Raw genomic sequence first — 20176 nt, forward strand, 5'->3', positions numbered from 1 at the left:
TGACGCACCGTGCCCTTAAATAAAGTAAACAGACAATCCATATAAATTGCTCATAGGTTTGAAAGTCTAATTCAAATCGTACAACCTCTATGGAATTTCAATATGGTTTGCTTCCATGTAGTGGCCCAAAAGCACGGCGGGATGTCGGATCTTCCAAACGTCACGAGGTGGGTTAGGGTTATGCTGCCCGTGCCCCTGCTCCCAACTGCCCACTCTCTGACACGACAACGATCTACAAGATGGCAAATGGGCATCGAGGTTCTCCATACGTGTGATTCCAGAACTCATAGAGAGACACGACATACCAATCGGCCAGTGTTGCCTCACTACGTAACGGATCTACCCCAACGTGAACCATGAACTGACTATACCGTAACTTGGTACGAGTCCAGAGTGATTTGTCCCTCTAGCAATGCTGCTCCATGTCATAAAGGAGGCAATAGATTGAAGGATGCCTCATCTTATTCCTTGATATCTCTGAGAGCAAGAAGATCATCTCGTCCCTAGGTACATACAGGGCTCTCTCTACTTGGTACGGCACATGCTGCCGTTGCGGACGAAGCGGAGTGGACGGAGCTTGGCGAGGACAAAGCGAGAAACCGAAATCTCCGATTCCCAATGACCCCTGCCGCGCCCTTCTCCTCCTCGTCTCAAAGACCTCGCCCTGCTGGGTATGCCGCTTGCAAACTTTCCGGTGGTGTTTTTGGCTCATGGCAACGGTAACTTCCAATCCTTTGATTCCTTTCGCAAGACGAAATGCCAAGCTTGCAAACCGCATATGTAACTGCCACTGGAGTTGAGTCGCTGACTGAATTCCCTCCTTTACCCCGGACTCCACGTGGCTTCCGTGGATGCTCTGCCGGCCCGGGGCCCTGGCGCTAGCGGGACTGGAACCAATGACGGCGGGTGCGTGACCCCCGCGAACCCCCGCCCCGCCCCGCCCCGCTCAACTCGACTCTCGTCACATCTTCATCCCGCTCCCCGCCAGCCACGACAACAAGCCCTCCATAACGCCTTGCTACCCGACTGTGTACATTCTACGTTGCTCGCCGCCGCGTCGCGCGTGCACATATGCCCGTAAAAATGTCGTGTACAACCCACTACGCGAAGCGATCGACCGATGGAGGCAGAAGACACAACGAGAAGCTGGAGTCTGGAGAGGTGCGATGGGATCGGATTGGATCGGCCTGGATCGGATCTGATGTCGGAGTGGTAGTGTAGTGCAGATCTGCCAGATTTGTTATACCATCCACTAGCAGCAACGGCGTAGACCCGCGATCTGGAGACTGGATGGGGGAGATCATCGTTCGGTGATTCGCTGGGAGAAGATGTTGGCAAAACGACGTCCGTCTGTCTACATATATTCTATGCTGAAGGCGCTTTGAGACGTGGTTAGCAGACCAGGGAATTACTTCGGCCCAGGGATTCGCACTAATCGTGACGTGAATGTTGGAAGTATGAAGCTTGCAACGACAGCATTTGGACAAACTTGTGAGCTCACCATACCACTGGGACTGTGGCTCGGATTCCATTTCCATTAGGTTTCCGAATGCGCGGAGAGGGTGCAAATGACAGCCAATCGGATGACCCCATTCCTACGACATGCTGATGGCCACGATCATCCCCAGGAATCTTTAACAACTCGCCGGAGACTTTGGTGACTGACATGTGTTTCACTGCGGTTCATGGTGCCGTGACGAGGTGTTGCTGCTGGTCGTTCTGCGAATAACCGGACCGCTCGATGAGTGTTCGCGGCATTGGTCCATTGGCTTTGGCACCCCGCATTTCCAGTCATGGGACAGCGTGGGTGTAGGTAAGAGAGTATGGCAAAGCCTTGCCCTATACGCCTGTTTTTTCAAGTTGTTTATCAGTTTTGCTGCCGCAATCCATCTATGTCTGGTTTTCGTTTACGGCAAATGTTGGGATAGAGCGGAGAAAGCGGGTGAACCAACAGCGGGCGAAAATGATATAATGTTAAATAGGGTATCGTCAATAGTTGTCGAGGGGGTTTCGCACGAGGCTGGGCATTGCTTCGTTCGTCAGAAAGAATCCTTCGGCAATTTGATTGGTGTCCATAGAGGTCAAGGTTTGATCGGACTTGTGGTGTCATTGGGCCATAGCCTAACAATTTGTTATTGCGTCACTCTTTCAGAAAATGGGCGAAAATTTGCTGCAACTAGCTGGCTGGCAAAGAACTGTCTCGTATCGTCCGTGAGACCTCCTTGGCCTTTGTATTTAGGTGTTGATGACGAGGAGCTGCTGCATCGGCGGAAGAGCTAGTTGGTGGAAGCCCAAGGTTGTTGTCGGATATCATTACGGCGGTACATGCACCGGTTAAGGGTCAGGGTTTTGGAGGGGGCGCGCTTATCCGTTACTTCGAGGAGAAGTCGACATTTGAAGGACCTGACGGTGTCGAGAACTGAAAACAGAGTTGTCGTCGTACGATGAGCGTAGCCGTCGTTCGCCGGAGCAGGATGTGGGTATGGAATGGCTAATTGTTCGGTATCTGCCTGTACGTCAGTGTCTCTGCCTTGATGAAGGGTAAAGCTCGAAGGAATTTCATCGTGGAAGCATTACATTCAAGAGAACATACCTTGTCAATGTCTGCATTTGCACAACCGTCTTGGAGGAGGCATCACCACAAGATCGGACAACACCATCAACTGCCCTGCAGACGGAGATCATTTCTGCGCCTGTAAACAATGCCAATTTTGGCCTAGAGGTAGTATATTCAATCCCAGAACTACTGCCATCAAAGACATATCAAGTATCATGTATGCACCTGCTTATAGGGAAGCGGTGGTTCCTGTGGGGGCAACATGACAAGGGTTGGACGCCACTTCAGCAAGCAGGAACCATTAACCGAAACATCGGTGCGCGGATCCACAAATAGGGCTGACCAATGACATATTATACAATCGCCAAGCTTAACTTCACGGCACATAAAAGTTGATATTCAGATAAAAGTTCAAAGTGATGAGAGATGTGGTCTTTGCCGAGCCGTTTTCAATGATCGTCGTGATGACTTCATTCGCCCCCTCGGACGATGCCCTCACACCACACCCGCTGAAGGGTTCAAATTACCTTCTGAGAGAGCCGTTGGAGCTTCTGGCGTTGGGACCTGGGAATCCAACTTCCAGTGATCAGAACTACCGTAACCAGACTTCATCGGGCGACTGACGACCCTCCTTTCAGGCTTCCCTCTTGCTAGGGCAGTGATGATCATCTCAGCCTCTTGGAATTTTCCGCTGGAGCTTTCCCCCTCAGGTAGCTGTCCCACTTGCCCTAACGATCACTTGCCTTATGTATTTCTTCTCTCTCCAGGTGCATACGTGCCCATGTATCTCCCCGCCAGACCCCGATCAGAGGCGAAGCCTCCCGAATCTCCAGCCCAAACGCGTCCGAGACGCGTCTTACAGACCGCGTCCACAGGTACGCGTCACGACCAGGGCGCGCCTTCCTCAAACGCGTCCATCAGCAGGGCGCTCCTTCCCTAAGCGTGTCTGCGGAGAGGGTGCTCCTTCCCTAAACGCGTCTTTGGGTAATCAACCCCAACCCACGAACGATTGTGGGGCCCAGGTAAACACCTTCTCTCGTGCGCGCCTCTCTCCCATTCTTCTCCTCTTCTCTTTCTCTTTTCATCTTCAATCAACCACAATTTTGTCGCTAGACTCAACAACTTTTTGTCGCAAGACTCATCTGATTCACCAACAACAACTGCTCTTTCTCTGCTTAGCCAGATACCACTTCTCAACAATCAACATTTCAGCAACATGCACAACTCAAGCAAGAAGGAGTTTTCTCTGCTGGGCGCCTTCCTCATGGAGCTGCTCTGGCTTCTCAGCACTTTGACTTTGCGCGCCATCGAGCTTCTCGACTCAACTCTGTTGGGTCCCGCTCAGAAGGTCATCGTCAAGTGCGTCGCTCAGTTTTTTCGTCGGTCCGCTCATCTCCATTGTTGACGCCGTGACTGGCACTCACCGTCGCTCGGCAATCAGGCCGCACGAAACTCTGACGACACTCGCCACTTTCCTGTGAACAACCATCATCGACCGGCTGCACACGATCACAGCGCCATCAATCCACGACACGGAATCTAGTTGCAGCTACGTCAGCTGCGCCACTCAGACCTCTGACGACGACTTCCCCACCTGGACTATGCTTGAGTTCCTCAGTGATGGCCTAAACCACCTCGCTGAGTTCTTCAACGCTGGTCTCAAGTCTGTCACGTCACCCTTCGAAGGCAACATTCTCACGACTTTAACTCACTCTCTCGTCGCTCTGCCAAGCACACCTGTGCGGAAGCAGTGCTCGCCTACCTACCAGCAGAAGAGCACGAGCCCCTCGATTTTGGATTGTTCCGACGATGACGCGGCCTAGAGCCCTGCTGATTCTGATGGCCCCAATCTCGACAGCCTTTCTGTCTGCTCGTCGTTCCATGCAACTGAGGAAGAAGACTGGTTATCTGACCGCTCCTTTTTCAACAGCCCAAGTCCCGCTGGTAGAAAGGAGAAGGAAGCACGCGTCGCAAAGCGCGGGTCAGATTGCGGCTCCGACATATCCATGCTTTCGGATAGAGAGAGGCGTCAGCGATGGCGCCGGGAAAACGACGAGCGTGTACGTTAGTACGCGGCCGATCGTCGTGACCGGGAGGAAAAGCAGCGCAAGGCTCGGGTCGCATTGGAGGCCCACTTGCAGCGTCAACGAGACGCTCGACAGGCTCCTCGGGGCCCTAGAGTGATTCGAGACTCGATCTCGGGCCGGATCTACACGAACTAGCCAGGTAGTGTAGTTTTCCGCGACGGAGAGTGTAGCATGGTCCCGCACGCCGGGTGCAGACTGTGCGCGCTATGAAGGGGCAAGAGTGTGGAGTTGGGTACCCAGCGCATGGTGAGGCGTAAGGAGTGAGTTCTTTCAATCCCCAATCCGGTCTGTGACAAATTACTAACAAATCTTTTCAGCCGCCAGTGGAGGAAAACGACTTCAAGATCGGACCGCATCGGAGGAGCTGGAAGGGCGGGGCGGAGGACTTATACTGTGAGGTGGAGAAGCCGGGCGACAACAAAGGCAAGTCCCCCTTCCCCAGAAAAAAATAAAGCACAAAAAAAAAGATCCCGCATACTTAATAGAGGAGTTTGGAGTTTTGGCGTACTAACCATAGATGGGTTGTGGGTTCCGAAGTCGCGCTCATTTTCCCTCCCGATCACAAGTGTGGGGTAAAAAGGGTAGTGAAGTCGGACGTCTATGCCTCCACGTGGCACTACCTGGAAACCTAGGTGGCCTTTGCTGCCTAGGGCCAAATAGACGACGCATGGTGAGACTTGGTGGGCGGCGAGGGTGAGGAGAGGGGGCAATGATGTCGTGCTGGAAGGGCTTGAGGGTGGGAAGGGAGGGTGTCCGGGTGCCCGGGACTTGGGCGTTGGGCAATGGGCGATGGGATTTGGCTTGATAGATCGATAGATAGCACAGACGAATAAAATAACCTTCCCACATCTTCCTCCCTGTGTGCAAAGGTGCCTTGCCTTGCTCGCGACGACTGACAGCAGAGTGATGTGGGCATCATGGTTGGAGTGGTGTGGCAGAGAACAAGATAGGTAGGCAGCGAGCGGTATGACGCAGGATATCTACTGGTGGCAGCAGGATATAGACAGCAGATGTCCATGATACAACGCTTTCCCTATACTCGCCAGCTCTCCATCCTAGATGAAGTTTCCACGTCTAGGAATCAGGCTTGGTTCGGCGATGATGGGCATAGGCATGGGCATGGGACAGCCATCCGCTCGTAGAGGCGTAGGTCGTGTCACTACTACTCTGGACTCCCATGGAAGTTTTCGTTCCAGCGGTTGCTATGCCAACGCCCTAGGCTGTGGATGTGGATGTGGCTTCGAGCTTGTAATATGCTTCACCAAGTTCCGAACGAGGTTCCCTCCCTCCCACTCGTCCGGTCCGGTGCCAGCAAGCACAGTTGCTTGGAGGCTCCATGCCAGCAGCGTAAAGTAAGGTATGTTCCACTTGGAACAAGGCTGCTTGGCCTCAAGCCGTCCGTCCCCATGCTAGAGCGACTCAAGCACGGGAACATAGGGAGCGTAGGTAGTCAACTGACTTGGTGATGACGTGTAAGAAATGCAGCAACTGCACTGAAAAGGGGTAGAGACGGAGGGCAATGTAGAAGCGGCGGCCGGAGAGGGAAAGGCGGGAGAATAGGCAGGGGGGGGCCTTGGGGATATGGCCCAACAGTAGTCTCTATGTCGCTGTCGGGTGTCCCCAGTATTTCCGTCGAGTGTACACTTAGATGGAGGCTTGTGTAACGCCCGTGTCCGTCAGGGACACAAGAAGGCCATCTGCTGAATCGTGAGCTATGTTGGTTGTTGAGCAAGGCTTGTTGGAAGTCGTATGTGTGCGGGTGTCGAAGACAATGGCGATGGGAATAGAGACTGCGAGTCTTCTTGACGAGAACGACTTGTATTATTTACGGCACTATCCACAACCCATACTTGACAAAGCCTGCTTTTAGGTATACACGCAATCCGAAGACGCATTGTCGGGGCACGAACAAGTCGTGAATGCGCTACAACACTGGAGAAACATACAACCAAGCGGGCTACCGCAGGCGTTACGCCCACCATATCCCGTCCCCTTTGACCATCTACCCAGACATCCAGGCGGCGGCTCTGCGGGCACCGAAAGACGTCGCGACGCGAAGACCATCCGCCCCCATAGGGAAGTAACTGACTAGGTACCAGATCAGAGCCGCCATCTGGACGAGGGCGGAAAGAAGGGTGAGGATCGTGCTGTGCAGCTATTTCGAAACGCCATGTTAGTCAACCATTGGACCCCGGACAGCGGCCAAGGCCAACTTACGCTAAGAGCAAAGTACATGGTAAGAATCAAGGAACCAAAGTAGGCCGAAGTAAAGGGCAACCTTGATCCAGAGGTCAGGTGCTTAAGGTACGCCCATGGTCCCATCATAGCCGCAAAGGACGTGATGAAGAGTATCGAGCCGAGTGTCCATCTGTGGAGTGGGTACCGCACACGTTAGCTAAACATCCATAGGTGACAATCCGATCTGCCCCTTAAAGTGTCGATGATGCCTGAGTCATCCAAGTGCCGGATGATCAGCCTCGTAGAGTCATCGGGCCGCCAACGTGGTTAGAGCATCATGCGAATGTTGTGCATACGCACCATCCAACGGATGGAGCGACGGGTTCGAGCGTATATTGCTGAGTCAAGTCAAGCAACGGGATGGGAAGAAGGGGGGGGGTCAGACTTCCAGGAGGGGGAGGCAGGGCTTGGAGAAACAACTTGGTGGAGGGGAGGGGGAAGGCTGTGAATAGCACAAGGACAAGCACTTACAGGATCACGAGTTTGCGCGGCTTAAGCGATAACACTGGAAACAAGGCGAAGGCCAGGACGAAGCAGGCCAGCGCGCCCAGATTGCAAGCAGCGAAAATCAACATGCGGTCCCACCGACTCACTATTGGGCACGAGTTAGCCTTGCTGTTGTGACGGCGATTTCCCAACTGGACGTGAACAGGTATAGCCAGGAATATGAAACCGCTATGCCATCCCCATCCCTCTCAAATGCTCTGCAACCTGGTAACTAAGACACGGAGACGCAAAAGCGGCACATGTCCTGCAGTGCAGATCTTGTCTGCAGGGTTACGGAGGGCAAATGCTGCAAAGCACAGCAGGCAACATGGGACAGACGAGCAACTGAGCCAGGCAGAATGGGGGTAGACTCACAAACAAACCAGCCTTCTTCCTCTTCCCGACGGGTAGGTGCTGGGAGAGCAGCACCGGGGCCTTCAGTCGTTGGTAGTTGAACATAGCCACCATTGCCAAAGGGGTTGAGAGACTTGATGGATGATAGTAGACCGCGCTGTTGGGACGTGTTGATAGGAATATCCGGTTCTCGGCGGGACCATCCTAGAGAGCCCAGAGAGTCCCGGAAAGATGCCGAAGCCATGATGCCGAGAAGAGGGGATGTCTAGGGTGTCGGTAGTATGAGGGAGTGGGGGTGGAGCCTCTGTGAGATGCGAGAGATGCGGTCTCGTTTCGTCCAGGACCGCAAGTTGGCCAGTACTATAAACCGATGTAAAGATAGAGTGTCCAGTGACCGTCTTTACGAGAACGGTTACTGACAAACAAGGCCGGAGCTGACTTGTGATAGATCGGATGGAAAAGGGGGGTGTAGATGGTCGAGCAAGCGGTGCTATTGGATAACGGTGCCGGTGAGGGTGGTGCGGTAAAGTGAGATACGCTCGCAGCGGGTAGGGCGACTGACAGAAGCGACCGCAGGCTGTATCCGAGAAGGAAGAGTTAGCTGAGTCTTGATGTTTGATATCAGGGAAGAGGCAATCAGGCGACCACCAGGCGGCCGGAGGTTGACAAGATCAAGACCCACGTTTGGTGTTCAGATGATACCGCAGTCAAGCTCGCGGCACCAGCTCTGGAGGCTATCGGCCGCAAAAATAGCAGGTTTTGGCGATCTGTTTCAGGCCCTTGGCTCCCAAGTGGAAATGCTGGAAACGCCTGGGGGTCGTCTGGGGGGAGAGTTCCGTGTTTGTCGCCGCCTTCCGACGCGGTGTGCGTGTTTGACAGTGTCGCTAGCTAGGGATGTGATGCCTGGCACACGCTGTCGGCAACTCGGGTATCTTGGAGGGCTGGCTGGCTGGCTGGCCGATTAGTGCAATAGCGGTAGGGTGCGCGGATGTGTGAAGGTGCAAATATTAAGAGAATATGGATGGTAGATAGGATGGTCGCGTATTGGGCAGGCGGTGGATGGGACAGCTCAAATGCGCGTGTTGGGGCGTGTCGCAATGGTGACAGGTTGATGCCCTACACAATAATGCTGAGGTTGCCCGGAGTGGAAGCTTGCTGGCTCTAGCCAAGTGGAAGTTGGCCAGCTCTCCGCCAGCTAGCGGCGGCAGTGAGGTGGGACTGAATGCGCATGCAACGGCCTGATCGGACGCAACCACAGGCTTGACATCTGTCTTCTGATTGGCCCGTATACACCATCCTTGCTCCACAAGGTGATCACGAACCCAGCTCGTAGGGTGGCATCCAAAGCGACATGGGAAGGCATCCACTCACCTCACGCCGGGCTGCTCTAGCGATAGCATCTCTCCAAAAGTTGAACCCCTTCGTATGGAGGGGCAGTCCTCCGCCATAGGTCGCCATGAGGGGAAGCAGTCCTACAGGGGCAACCAATGTCGAGAATGTTGCACAACTTGCTCCAGAGAGACAACCTTCAGTCGACATGACTTCCGATGTGATTTGCGGCAATCAATCGTGCTCGACAGACGGCAAAGGGAAGCATGGAATTCATATGAATTGCATGGGCGTCTCCTTATTGACGGTCTTGCTTCTCTTGACCTTCGACGTCAGCAAGGGTGAGGGGTCCATGGGCCAACGTCAGATCTCCGAGACTACCTACCTAACCTACAGTACACTACAACTTCACCACCACGCCTCGCTTGCCTAGCGCAGTCTTACTAGGTATGGGAACTGGAAAGCAGGCTCTGATCCTGATAGCGACGATGGCTCAACGTCTCAGATGACACTTGGCGCGATAAGACGGCGATGGGGATGGAGAGGGCCATGGCTTTGATCTGTCGCTAAGCCTCCCCTTGCTGTTCAAGAGTCCTACATCGGCTGGCTCCCTCGCCTGCTGGACGACGGTCTGACCCCGGGTTTCTCGGTGAGTGGCCCTTTCTGCCTCGGAATTATCGTGCCGGTTGTTATCCGCCTGAAGGGAGACATCTTCTTGGAGGAGTTAACGGTTACGGCCGAAATATACTCGATAGGACGCGACGTGCATGGCATATTGATGGTTTATTGGTATGTGTATTGCCGAGCTCACAAAACACGTTCGTATATGGTAGCTCTAAGCGCAGCATTATGCACTAGGAGATTCTGTGTTTCTAATCCTGAAAGTTTAGATACCACCCAGAGTCTTGATAACTCAGATCGGATAAAACAGTCCGGGTCTGGAGTAGATGTAGACCGTGGGAGCATGGGTCGTGAACTGGGTGTGAGGTTGCCATGATCAACGTTTTCGGATTGGTGTGCCTTAGTGTCTCACCCGCCGAGTCACGCTGATAGACAGATGCCCTCCATCATGGCAGGATGCTCTTCGCCCATCTTACCTTTACAAAATCTCCCATCTCCTCCGATGCTCCCGATCAGCTAAATCACCCCGAAAGATGTCGAAGGAAATCCACAGAAAAACCGGGCAATGTTGAGTCGCTTGCATCTTGATTTCTGCCATGATTCCAGCCCACCCTTTTTGACCGATAAGGTCAGCAGTTATTGTCGACAAGCCATCGGTATTGGAATGTGTGGGTGGCCTCGTATACACATCTTTGCCCTCTCCTCGGTCAGGATCAGTATATAAGATGTTGATGAGCCGCTTGGATATCATGGGCTTTCCGTAAACCTTCGTCGTAACCCGAACTATTCTTCCACTGTAATTCTTGACCTTTTGTTGCGCGGTCGCATAGATTTTGGTCATCCATCTCTAACTACCCGGCAGCGCTCACCTTGTCACTGTCCAGTTACTTCAGACGCCACCTTCATTCTCCCATATCTCAAGTTGCACGAGCCTCAACCAGATTCAGCCAGGCGAACATCAGTGCTCCACTGTACGCCCTCTCCACAATCACAAGGAAACAAGAGACATCAGACATCGGGCAATTAACCAACCGAGACCGGCATCCATTTGAACAGTTTTTATGCGGGACAAGAAGGCCGTGGTGTCTCAGAGAGCATTCCGGATCTGGAACATATCAACAAGTATACACAGGCAGATTGAGAGGACACAGCGGACTCACAGGGCAGGACACAAGGCCACGCAACCGCCCCCATATTCAACAGCCTGGAGACTATCTCGCTTATACAGGGTTCCGTGGGTTGCTCCAATCAGTAATCGAACCTGGGCTGGGCAGTCAGCTTATAGGGACTCACACCCGTCATCAATTCTTGGGGGCCAGCCTTGTTAACCTCAACGACAAAACAGTCAGTTGTGAGCATTGGAGGTCGATTAATCAACAACAACATTGTCAGCAACCGTCACCTGGCGGAGAGGCAGCGGTCGACAGCGGTCGACAGAGTACGAGGTCCAGACCGTGAAAGGAGATTAGGACCCGCGGACGGCCCGGGGATCACCTTGACTAAGACCCACTTTGGATCGGTAGTGTAAGTCCGAGTCTGGGGATGCAGCATCCGGATTCAAGCAAGTACTTACCCCAAAGGCATTGCACAGAGGTTGACGGTTGATGGATCAGTTACGGCGCACGCTTTGAGATCTCGTTACAACCCACCCACAAGACACTCCCCAAACCCTACACAAGACGGTCGGAAAGACCAAGCGAGATAGTTACCCCCAAGCACGAACTCCTATTGTCCGGTGGATCATTGTTTTGCGTCTTAGTTATTCATCGCCGACACGCCGGCATCTCTTATACATCAGGAAGAGTTACCACAACTCTCGCCTCACAATACTGGCACAGCACAGTGTGACACCCTTTGGCGGAACACAGGCAACAAGCGTCTTCGGGTGGTGAGCATTAGGAATTGCGGAATACGGATCGAGCCTCCACACACTATCTGAGGATATCCTCTTCTCCAAGCTCTTGGCCCTGGTATTTTCCCCCGTTCTCATCACATCTCAGGTCTTTCTTCTCCGTTCCCTATTGCCTACCTCTCCCCACTCTGTACCCCGCCTCTTTCTCTGCTCAAGACCATCATCCTGCAGGGCGCTCGAGTTTTCACCTCTTTTGATAAATCACCACCATCTCCAACTGCATACATCTCAAGACTCGTCTTCTCGAACAGCGAGCCAAAAACATCATTCTTGGGCAATCCTGTAATCGTCAGAAGTTGACTCACGCCTTACGCAGAAGTACGTGCAACTCAGCCTGCCTCAGCCGCCGCTTCCGCGCTGTATTCCGCTCAAACAGCCCGCAGCCAGCCAGCCAAGTTACCGCTCGAAGCGCATACAAATTGTGCTCGAAAAGGACAGGCTCCTCTTTTTGAGGTCGATGCGCTTGGCCTTCTAACGCCTTCCATTCGCCTACCTAGCACTGTGTGCACAGACTTGGTTGAACAGCCATTTTCACAACGCCTCTCGAACCGACGGAATTCTCAACGCGCAAACCTTCTCGTCTGGTTGCGAATTCCACCCACTTCAGCCCCCTCGACCCCCTCCCTCACACTCTCCTACACCTCGCGTCAGCATTTGTTGCCTCCTGGGGCCTCTTGGAAGTGCTAGGGTTGCGCAAACCACTATTACCGCAGAGGACGGATTACGATTACCGATATACGAGTACATTCCATCTTTGTGGCTGTACGTACAATACAAGTTTATACCGGCCGGCCGCCATTACACAGCCTGTAATAGGACATCCAGTGCCTCCGCTTTACCGCCTTTCTGTTAGTCCCCACCTTCACCCCAAAAGTTTCCCCTCTCGCAGACGGCGGCGCTTTCCACTTCTTCGCCCATCGCACACAACTTTAACCCAAGACGGAGTTGATTCCTTCCTCTCCTAACTCATTCTCCTCCTCCCTTCACCTCGCTTCTCCCTGCCTACCGCTGTCTGCCGTCTGCTGTGATGCCTCGCGCCTGCTTTAAAACATCCACTACGAGTTAGCAACTTGCCGCTTCCTGGTGTGCTGCCGTGTACTTAAACGGGACGTTCTGCTGACTCATCCCAGTCATTGCCCAACAGAAAAGGCCGATTGAACTGAAACTCTGAATCTCAACCGCGAACCACTCACTGCAATCACTGCAACCTGCAACCACTTCGCACCCCTTGTCGCTTTCGCTCTCCGTTCCTATTCGGCGACCGAAGCGTAGGCAAGATCCGACAAAAGAAGGCTGCGTTTTGACAATCGCTTGGCCCTTTCTTCCTCTTTCATTGCATTGCATTGCCTTTGTTGTCCTTCTCGGCGACTCGGCTCCCTTGTCTTCACGGGCACCCGTTGCAAACTTCTCCGAACATTGCCAAAGACAGTTAGGCGGCTACACACCCAACCCGACATTCACCCACATTCGCCCACAACAAACCGTTCACCAACCGCCGACTTCGACAAACCTCGACGATACGGTTTTTTATTCCTACGCAATCCTTGCAAGCGCTTTCGAATGAACTGGACGTCATTAATCCCCAGTTCCAACCCAATATCTTGTCCTCAGACCACCGCGACTTAGCGGCACGTCAGCCTTAGCAGCTTGCTCTCTCCTGACATCTTCCGGCATCGCTCTGAGCCAGCCTACCATCCCTACTGCCGCACCGAGTCACGCTCAACCTCGCTGTTGTTCGGTTGATTTCCATCTCCACTGTATGGCTGGCTGATTGCCAAGGTAAGCTCTTCATACGTACAATATTTGGTGCGATGCTGGGGCATGTTGCTGACGCTTCTGGCATTCTAGAGCCTGCGTTACTTACAAACTCGTTTACGCGCCACATCGTTGGCGTTGAAAATCATAGACATCCAAGCCTCCACCAATACCCCTCCGAACAATATGGCACAACACGGATTCCCAATGGGCGGGCATAGCGGAGGAGGCATCGACCCAAACGACCTGGCTATGGGAGGCAACTTTCATGGCTCGTTCCAAAACAACTACCTTAACCACACCAACAACCCAACTAGCGGGTACTCCAGCGGCTCAGCTCTGTTCGGAGACGACGAGCTCCTCGATGGTTTGAACAGTCCCAGTGACCCTCACGTCGGAATGCAGGCTCATGGGCAGGACTTCGGCGGAATGAACGATGTTCATGGCATGAACTTCCCGGACTCTTATCATCAAAGCTTGCCCATCAGCCAAGCCCACACGAACGGCTACTCGAGCACACCCGATGGCGATCCGATAGCCTCGCCATTTGTCCACAACTTCTCCCATTTCCGCCAAATGCAGCACCCGCAATCCTTCGGCACATCGCTTCAGTCGCCCATGTCATACGCCGGGTCACCATTAGCGAATAATGACATGAACAGCGATGGGACTGACCCGAACTTTTTAAGTGCGAAAGCACGTACCAGAATACCGCAAACTATGCAGCGCAAGTCGTCTACCACACGCAGCCCACTTACACCCAAGGCGATAGATATGGCCGGACTTTCGGTGAACTCGGGATCATTTGGCCCTCAGCCCATCAGGACATCAGGCCCCCACCATGAGAAGTCCCACTCCGCGCAGTGGATGCAAACCCCACAGAGCCTGTCCTCGTTTCCTGGGTCCGGTTTCTCATCGCCTCTTCAGGCAGGCCTTCATGGGCCCCATGCGCAAATCAACGACATTCTGTTGAAGGGCGGCACATCCATGCCCGCCAAGCTTGGCACCACGACCTCATCTGTGTCAACACAAGAAGCCAAACGGAAGAGGAGGCGCGAGTCACACAACCTCGTCGAGAGACGAAGACGTGACAATATCAACGAGCGCATTCAAGACCTTAGCAAGCTGGTTCCTGCCCATCGTCTGGAGGATGAGAAAATTCGCAAGGCAATCCAGAATGGAACGCCCCTTTCACCCACGCTTGCGGGCATCTCAAGTCCTTCTCAAGCCACATCAGCCCTAGCTGGGCCTGGAGCAAGACGAGCTGCTGGCAGCACGGCTGGAAACATCACAACAGGCCTGCCGATCGAGGAGAAGGACAAGGGCCCCAACAAGGGCGACATTTTGAATGGTGCGGTGAGCTGGACCCGAGATCTCATGTGGATGGCCTACCTCAAGATTCAACAACAAGAAGAGCTCATCAATGCCTTGTTGGAGCGTGGGGGTTCGGTACCCTTTGAGATCACCGATGATGAGAAGCGGATGCAGACGGAGCTCATGGAGGCCATTGCCAGAGGAGAGGACGGCAGCGGGAAATCCCGGGGATTCTCGTACTCTCGAACGGCTGGCACTGGCCTTCGTGTTCCCCATCATACGGACTACAAGGGTGAGCCCTTGAACACCAACGGTGTGAATGGCGAACACCTTTCCACCAGTCCCGCCCACGGTGGTGCCGAAGGAAAGTTCAACGACGGGCTCGATGCCGGCGACTTCCTCGATTATGAGGACGACGGTGCTGATATGGAGTTCAAAGAGGAGGATGAGTATGGAATGGACTTGACTCAATAATCGTAGGAATCAGATTTGTTTGATCGCAATGATGGTGTGGATTTTCGGTTTTTTCTTTTATGCGAACGCAGGGGGGTCTTTCTCATCTCTTTACCATCTCTTGGAAGCTTATGGATATATCATTTATTATCTCCGGCCGTGATCATCATTTGACAGGCTTTTACATCCCTGATTTGCATTTTCATCGCAGCGGCACATGGGGAACGGGGTCTAGGTACTTAGCATTTCACTGGTCGTTCAGGGATTGAGCACGAATGTGGTTTGGCACATGGGCGTACAGACTGGGTCTTGTTTTTTTGTTTCGGGTTTTCGCTTCTATTCTTTCAAGTGTTTTCTTTTCGTCGGGCGGAGCATCGTGTGTACACGGAGGGCATATATGGCCCTAATCACTCAGCGTGGTGCAACTTGATAGCGCAGAGGGATTGGGTGTGCGTGATTTCATTGAAGTATCATTCTTACCATTAGCCTCTTCGGCTCCATCTCTTCTGGTGTTATGTCTGCTCTCGTTTGTTTTTACGGTGCTGGTCACTCTGGCGTACTACCCGGTTTTCTCCTGCTTATGACGATTATACCTCGGGCGCCTTGGGGATTCCATCGCGGTAGCATGAAGGAGGAGTTGACTCTGTTTCTCAACAATTATATCCAGCACAATCATGACAATCACCGCTCTATTCCATCGGTTCATTACATTATCCTTTTGCCCGAGCTTGATGACTGCCTATGATGATATAGATCACTGCAGTGTGCCTCCAATTTTGACAAAGCCGAGCATTGCATATCCGGAGCTGTCGGGCAGTCCATTCAGAGGACCGATTGCCAATGATCCTGCTGGTGCCCGGGTACGTATCATAAGGGGACCTCTGTTGAGTGCCCGGATACGGATGGGCTGTGGCAGTTGCTTCCTACCTAGAGATACCAAAGTCGAGGAAGGAACGAGGTTGCCTAACAAGGCAAGAACGTCAGCGGTCGCTCCATGACATACTATCACGCGATGGCAATAACCAACGCATCTTCCATTTCATAAACAGCAAGTGTAGGCTATGAATTGGCACTGCCAAAAACCTTTCGCTTTCGAAATTATTTTGTTCCATCACAAGTACTCTCTACCACTCAGCAATCAGCTATCTTACCGGCATGGCAGCAAAAGTATGTGTACATACTACAGAGCTATTCTCCTCCCCTTCCTTGTCGATTTTCTTACCAGTGTCTAGTACACAACAAATACTCGCTCATGGCCGTCAACAACGACCACGCCTCCTTCCGCTTCATGTCCTCCTGCAAGGCAATCCGCTCCAGCGCCGACCGCCCGTTGAAGTACTTCCAGAACTGAGGCCACGTGTTGGCTACCCGCTCGTCCCAGTCTTTGGTCCCTCGCTGAGCGGTGCCTGATCCGGAGACGGTACGTGCTCCTGCCAATCCTCCGGGTCTGCCAGTTGTAGTTGTTGTTGTGCCGGTGCCGACGGCGGCAGTGGTGTTGTTCGCGGGGGATGGGATGGTTGTGGAGTCATTGCCTGTGGCGGTATTTGCACCGCTAGGAACATTAAGATTGTTGTTGTTGTTGTTAACATTGCCAGCCCCAGCAGCAGCAGCAGCAGCATCCTCCGTCCCTGTGCCTGTCCCTTCCGCGCCAGCAGCATCAGCAGCTCCGGCCTCAGACGCAGCAGCAGCAGCAGCAGCAGCAGCAGCCGCCACCGCCGCCGCCGCCGCCATCTCACCACTCCGCCCCCTCAACCTCCTCTCGATAGCACTCAAATACAAGCTCTCCTTCCCCGTGGCCTTTTTGGCATCCAGGATAATATGCGGGCTCATACCCAGCAGGTACTTAGCTTGGTTCACGCTCGGGTGTCTCGTCGCCTGCGGCACGGCCTTTCTGGCATGCGCCATGGCCCGCTCCGCGAGCTCGCGCGCCGCTTTGTCGGCTATACGCTCCAGTCGGGCTTTTTCTGCGGCCTGCTCGGCGGGGGTGGGCTGGTGGTGCGTGGAGGAAGTGCCGGTAGAGGCGTTGGTGTCTTCGGATATGGTGCGGGTGAGCTGGAGGGTGGGGCGGGGTGGGTTGAGCGTGTTGAGCGTGTTGGTGGAGGTGTATGAGGCCGTGGGCGAGGAGGAACGGTCATTGCTGTTGTGGCTGTTTTCCTTGTGGGGGTTATTGGTCATGTAATCGCTGGTTCCGAGGATGAGGGTCGAGAGCGAGGTGGTGGACATGGGCGAGATTAGAGTAGGGAGGAATTCGTTGATAGGGGTAGAAGCTGGTTGGTTTCGGGAAAGGGTGGGTGAATGCGAGATCGACAGGTCACGGAGAGTTGCGGACGAGGAATCGAGGTCCGAAACCGATGTCGAATCGGCCGTGAGAGAGAGGAACCCAGATCCGGCGAAACCTGCTAGGGGACCCTCGCTGAGTGCCGCTGCCAACACGCTGTTACCAGACCCTCCCATATCACCACTGTTGTCCGCCGTTGTTGGAGACAGCATGTCATCGTGGTTGTGGCCTCGATCCGCTTCCCGGCCCCTATTCTGTGCTTTCGCCTTCTCATGTGCAATCTCCTCTGCCTCGAGTTCATATTCAACCTCATATATGATCTCCGGCCAGACCACAACGTAAGCGAAGGTGCAGAGCTGGGTGACCCATCCGCCACGCATCAACCACGCCAGCATAGCCATATAAAGAGGCCGGTGAGCCTTACTCGGACAGTGCAGTTTATATGGCCGCGGTGCAACGCTCAGCTCGGCCAGGAAGTTGGGCAGCAGTGGCGAAAGTGGGAACTGTCTCGCCCACTGGGCAGCTGCTTGAGGAAGCCTGCGCAGGTCGCAGTTGGGGCTCACGATGTACATGTCGCGGCCGTGCAGAGGCGGGATAGCGATGGCTCGTCGCCAGAAGATGAAATGCTGGGCAAACCTCCGCACCTGAGCGGGCGAGAGGATACTGCTTGCCTGTTGTTGCACTTGATGGAAGGACAAATTAGGCTTGCACCGACGTACAAACTCGATCATGGCCTGTGTGGTAGGGTCAGATTCGGGCCCCAGCAGTTCGTTGATGACCTTTTTCTCTTCCGCCATCAGGAGGAGCGCAAACGTCTTGTCCAGATATTCGGGCTCCTCCACGCTCTCGTCGGCTTGCAACGAGTTTGCTGTCGTCAACCACAGACCAAGCTGTTCCTCCCCTTGGCCGTCCTGAGGCAGATCGGACACATGAAATGGCACAGGAATCTGCACGGAGTGAGTGACCACACCTTCGATGGTCTCAAGCTGGATGGCAGCAATTCTGTTTCGTGATATGGCGTCGTATATGTCCTGCATAGAAGCTGCCAGTGAAGAGGTCGATAGGATCTCTTCCCATAACTGGCTCATCCTTCTCTCTGGTTCACAGACAGGCGTATTAGCAGAGTCCAGCGATGGAGCTGATGAATGCACTCACTGTCTTCCCGACCCTTGTCCTTCAAGGCTAGAATCTTCTTAGATTCTTTCCATATGAAATCACTCCTCTGCTGGCAGTACTTATATGCCTTGTTGACTTTTTTGATGATATGCGTGTAGAGTATGTCGACAAGGTCGGCAACCTCATGCCTCTTGGGGTTCAAGATGAAGACAAGGTTGAACATGGTCATGGAACTCTTCTTGTCTTCGGCCTCTTCGGTTGGTTTGACATCAGGCTGGTCTACATCCGAGGGGCCTTTGTCACTGGTCTTCGTGGGACCGTCCGTATCTGTTGGGCCGGAGTCATCATGGTCTCGCTGTTTTTGCTGCTTCTTGCTCTTCTTCCGCCAGACCCCATTCTCTGGCACGTATATGGGATACGAAACGCAGTAGAGAGAATCCAGGGAAACCTGGAACAAGCGTTTGTGATAGGCCCTGGCCGGAGTCAAAATGTTTTCCAGATCCTTCGTTGGAAAACCAGCAACGTGCTCCCAAGGAACGATTTGAGTGCCGCTCTCGGTAATGAGATGGTCGTCGTGGTTCCATTGTGCCAGCTCGGACTCCTTTAACGGCGACGAAGAGGTGGCATCGATGCCAACGGCATGGGAAACTGGATGCAGAAGGGCCTCGTCTTCTTCGTCCAGATCGTCCAGATCATCGCCATCTCTTGCGGCTGCTGTAGCCTGTGGTGGCAAGACGTGGGGAGGATAGTGGAAAACAAATCGCGGACCGTCCCGAGAACGGTTGATGACGAGAGCAACAGCGAGGAAGTTGTCGGGGCTAGGCAAGACGGGGTACGCCATTGTGAAGCTTTTCGAAGGTTGTCTTTTTTCCTCGTCGTTTTCCCCCTCAGTGATGGCCCGGTGATTCGATTTGATTACAGCCTATAGCACCTGATTGCACACAACTGGAGACCTCGTGCAAAGTGGATGTGCCTATTTAAAACCACATCGATCTGAAAGGCCAAACTATGTCATTTCTCAATGCTGTCTGTGTCTGTTCTAGTTGATATCCTTTGCTCATTCTCAGACCATGGTCGCTGAACGGTACTTGGCGTGTCTCTCTTACTGCCGGACGTGAGTGAGTTGTGAACTGTGCAGCACAAGATGGAATATTCCGATTGCCGTAGTCGCAGCTGTTTGGTGAAACAATGATAGCTGAATCTGATGCCTACTACCCCCAGCGCAACTCGACTGGACTGAATGGTGGGCAAGGTGACTCGAGTGAGGGGCAGATGGGATGACGGCCAAAGCGACGTCAGACGGAAGGAAAGCCGAGGCGGTTTGTGACACCAAAAGCTGCAAATGACGCGAGGGGCGCAATGACAATCCGCGATGGAAAATCAGGGTTGAAACTCCAAGGGATGGCTCGTTTGCGATTCGACCGTTTCGACCTTGTGGTGATACTGATGGGGGTCCAGGGTGGCGGTAGTTGTTGGGTCTTGGCCAACCGCAATCCACTCCTCTCTTTCGTTGAATCGTTCGCGACTTCACGTGCTGTGCAACCCCATGCAGTGCCCGTGGGCGGACAGCGCGGGCTGGCGAGAATCCATGACATTGATAGGAAGGTACGTACCACTAGGGACCATTGACAGCACTAGCCAAACACGGTTAAGCGATCCAGACTAGTCCAGTCAGG

At 53.5% G+C, this 20176-nt stretch overlaps 3 protein-coding genes across 3 annotated transcripts; 1 reads left to right on the forward strand and 2 right to left on the reverse strand.

The window, feature by feature from the left end:
• Window positions 1-5996: 5996 nt before the first annotated feature.
• Window positions 5997-9166, reverse strand: SMAC4_04295 (uncharacterized protein). The gene is made up of 5 exons (XM_003350943.2): window positions 8405-9166; window positions 7744-8299; window positions 7354-7474; window positions 6862-7012; window positions 5997-6799 (listed from the first exon to the last, which is right to left on the reverse strand). Exons 2-5 carry the CDS (start codon window positions 7964-7966, stop codon window positions 6647-6649), a joined length of 648 nt encoding a protein of 215 aa, XP_003350991.1. The 5' UTR covers window positions 7967-8299; window positions 8405-9166; the 3' UTR covers window positions 5997-6646.
• Window positions 9167-13435: 4269 nt separating this feature from the next.
• Window positions 13436-15759, forward strand: SMAC4_04294 (uncharacterized protein). The gene is made up of 2 exons (XM_003350942.2): window positions 13436-13971; window positions 14089-15759. Exons 1-2 carry the CDS (start codon window positions 13526-13528, stop codon window positions 15125-15127), a joined length of 1485 nt encoding a protein of 494 aa, XP_003350990.1. The 5' UTR covers window positions 13436-13525; the 3' UTR covers window positions 15128-15759.
• Window positions 15760-16207: 448 nt separating this feature from the next.
• Window positions 16208-19471, reverse strand: SMAC4_04293 (uncharacterized protein). The gene is made up of 3 exons (XM_003350941.2): window positions 18540-19471; window positions 16288-18480; window positions 16208-16230 (listed from the first exon to the last, which is right to left on the reverse strand). The coding sequence occupies exons 1-2, from the start codon at window positions 19339-19341 to the stop codon at window positions 16325-16327; spliced, it is 2958 nt and encodes a 985-aa protein (XP_003350989.1). The 5' UTR covers window positions 19342-19471; the 3' UTR covers window positions 16208-16230; window positions 16288-16324.
• Window positions 19472-20176: the final 705 nt, after the last annotated feature.

The sequence above is a fragment of the Sordaria macrospora genome, chromosome 1 (assembly GCF_033870435.1).
Source record: "Sordaria macrospora chromosome 1, complete sequence".
In the NCBI taxonomy this organism is placed as follows: Eukaryota; Fungi; Ascomycota; class Sordariomycetes; order Sordariales; family Sordariaceae; genus Sordaria; species Sordaria macrospora.

Excerpts from the sequence above, each read along its gene's own strand:
- SMAC4_04294 (XM_003350942.2), top strand. The coding sequence starts at position 13,526 with ATGGCACAACACGGATTCCCAATGGGCGGGCATAGCGGAGGAGGCATC. Across the intron at positions 13,972-14,088 it reads TCGCCCATGTCATACGCCGG|CCCACTTACACCCAAGGCGA; the intron begins GTCACCATTAGC and ends TACCACACGCAG.
- SMAC4_04293 (XM_003350941.2), bottom strand. The coding sequence starts at position 19,341 with ATGGCGTACCCCGTCTTGCCTAGCCCCGACAACTTCCTCGCTGTTGCT. Across the intron at positions 18,481-18,539 it reads GGACAAGGGTCGGGAAGACA|AGAGAAGGATGAGCCAGTTA; the intron begins GTGAGTGCATTC and ends TCTGTGAACCAG.
- SMAC4_04295 (XM_003350943.2), bottom strand. The coding sequence starts at position 7,966 with ATGGCTTCGGCATCTTTCCGGGACTCTCTGGGCTCTCTAGGATGGTCC. Across the intron at positions 7,475-7,743 it reads GGAAGAAGGCTGGTTTGTTT|TGAGTCGGTGGGACCGCATG; the intron begins GTGAGTCTACCC and ends CGTGCCCAATAG. Across the intron at positions 7,013-7,353 it reads CCGCGCAAACTCGTGATCCT|ATGGACACTCGGCTCGATAC; the intron begins GTAAGTGCTTGT and ends CCCACTCCACAG.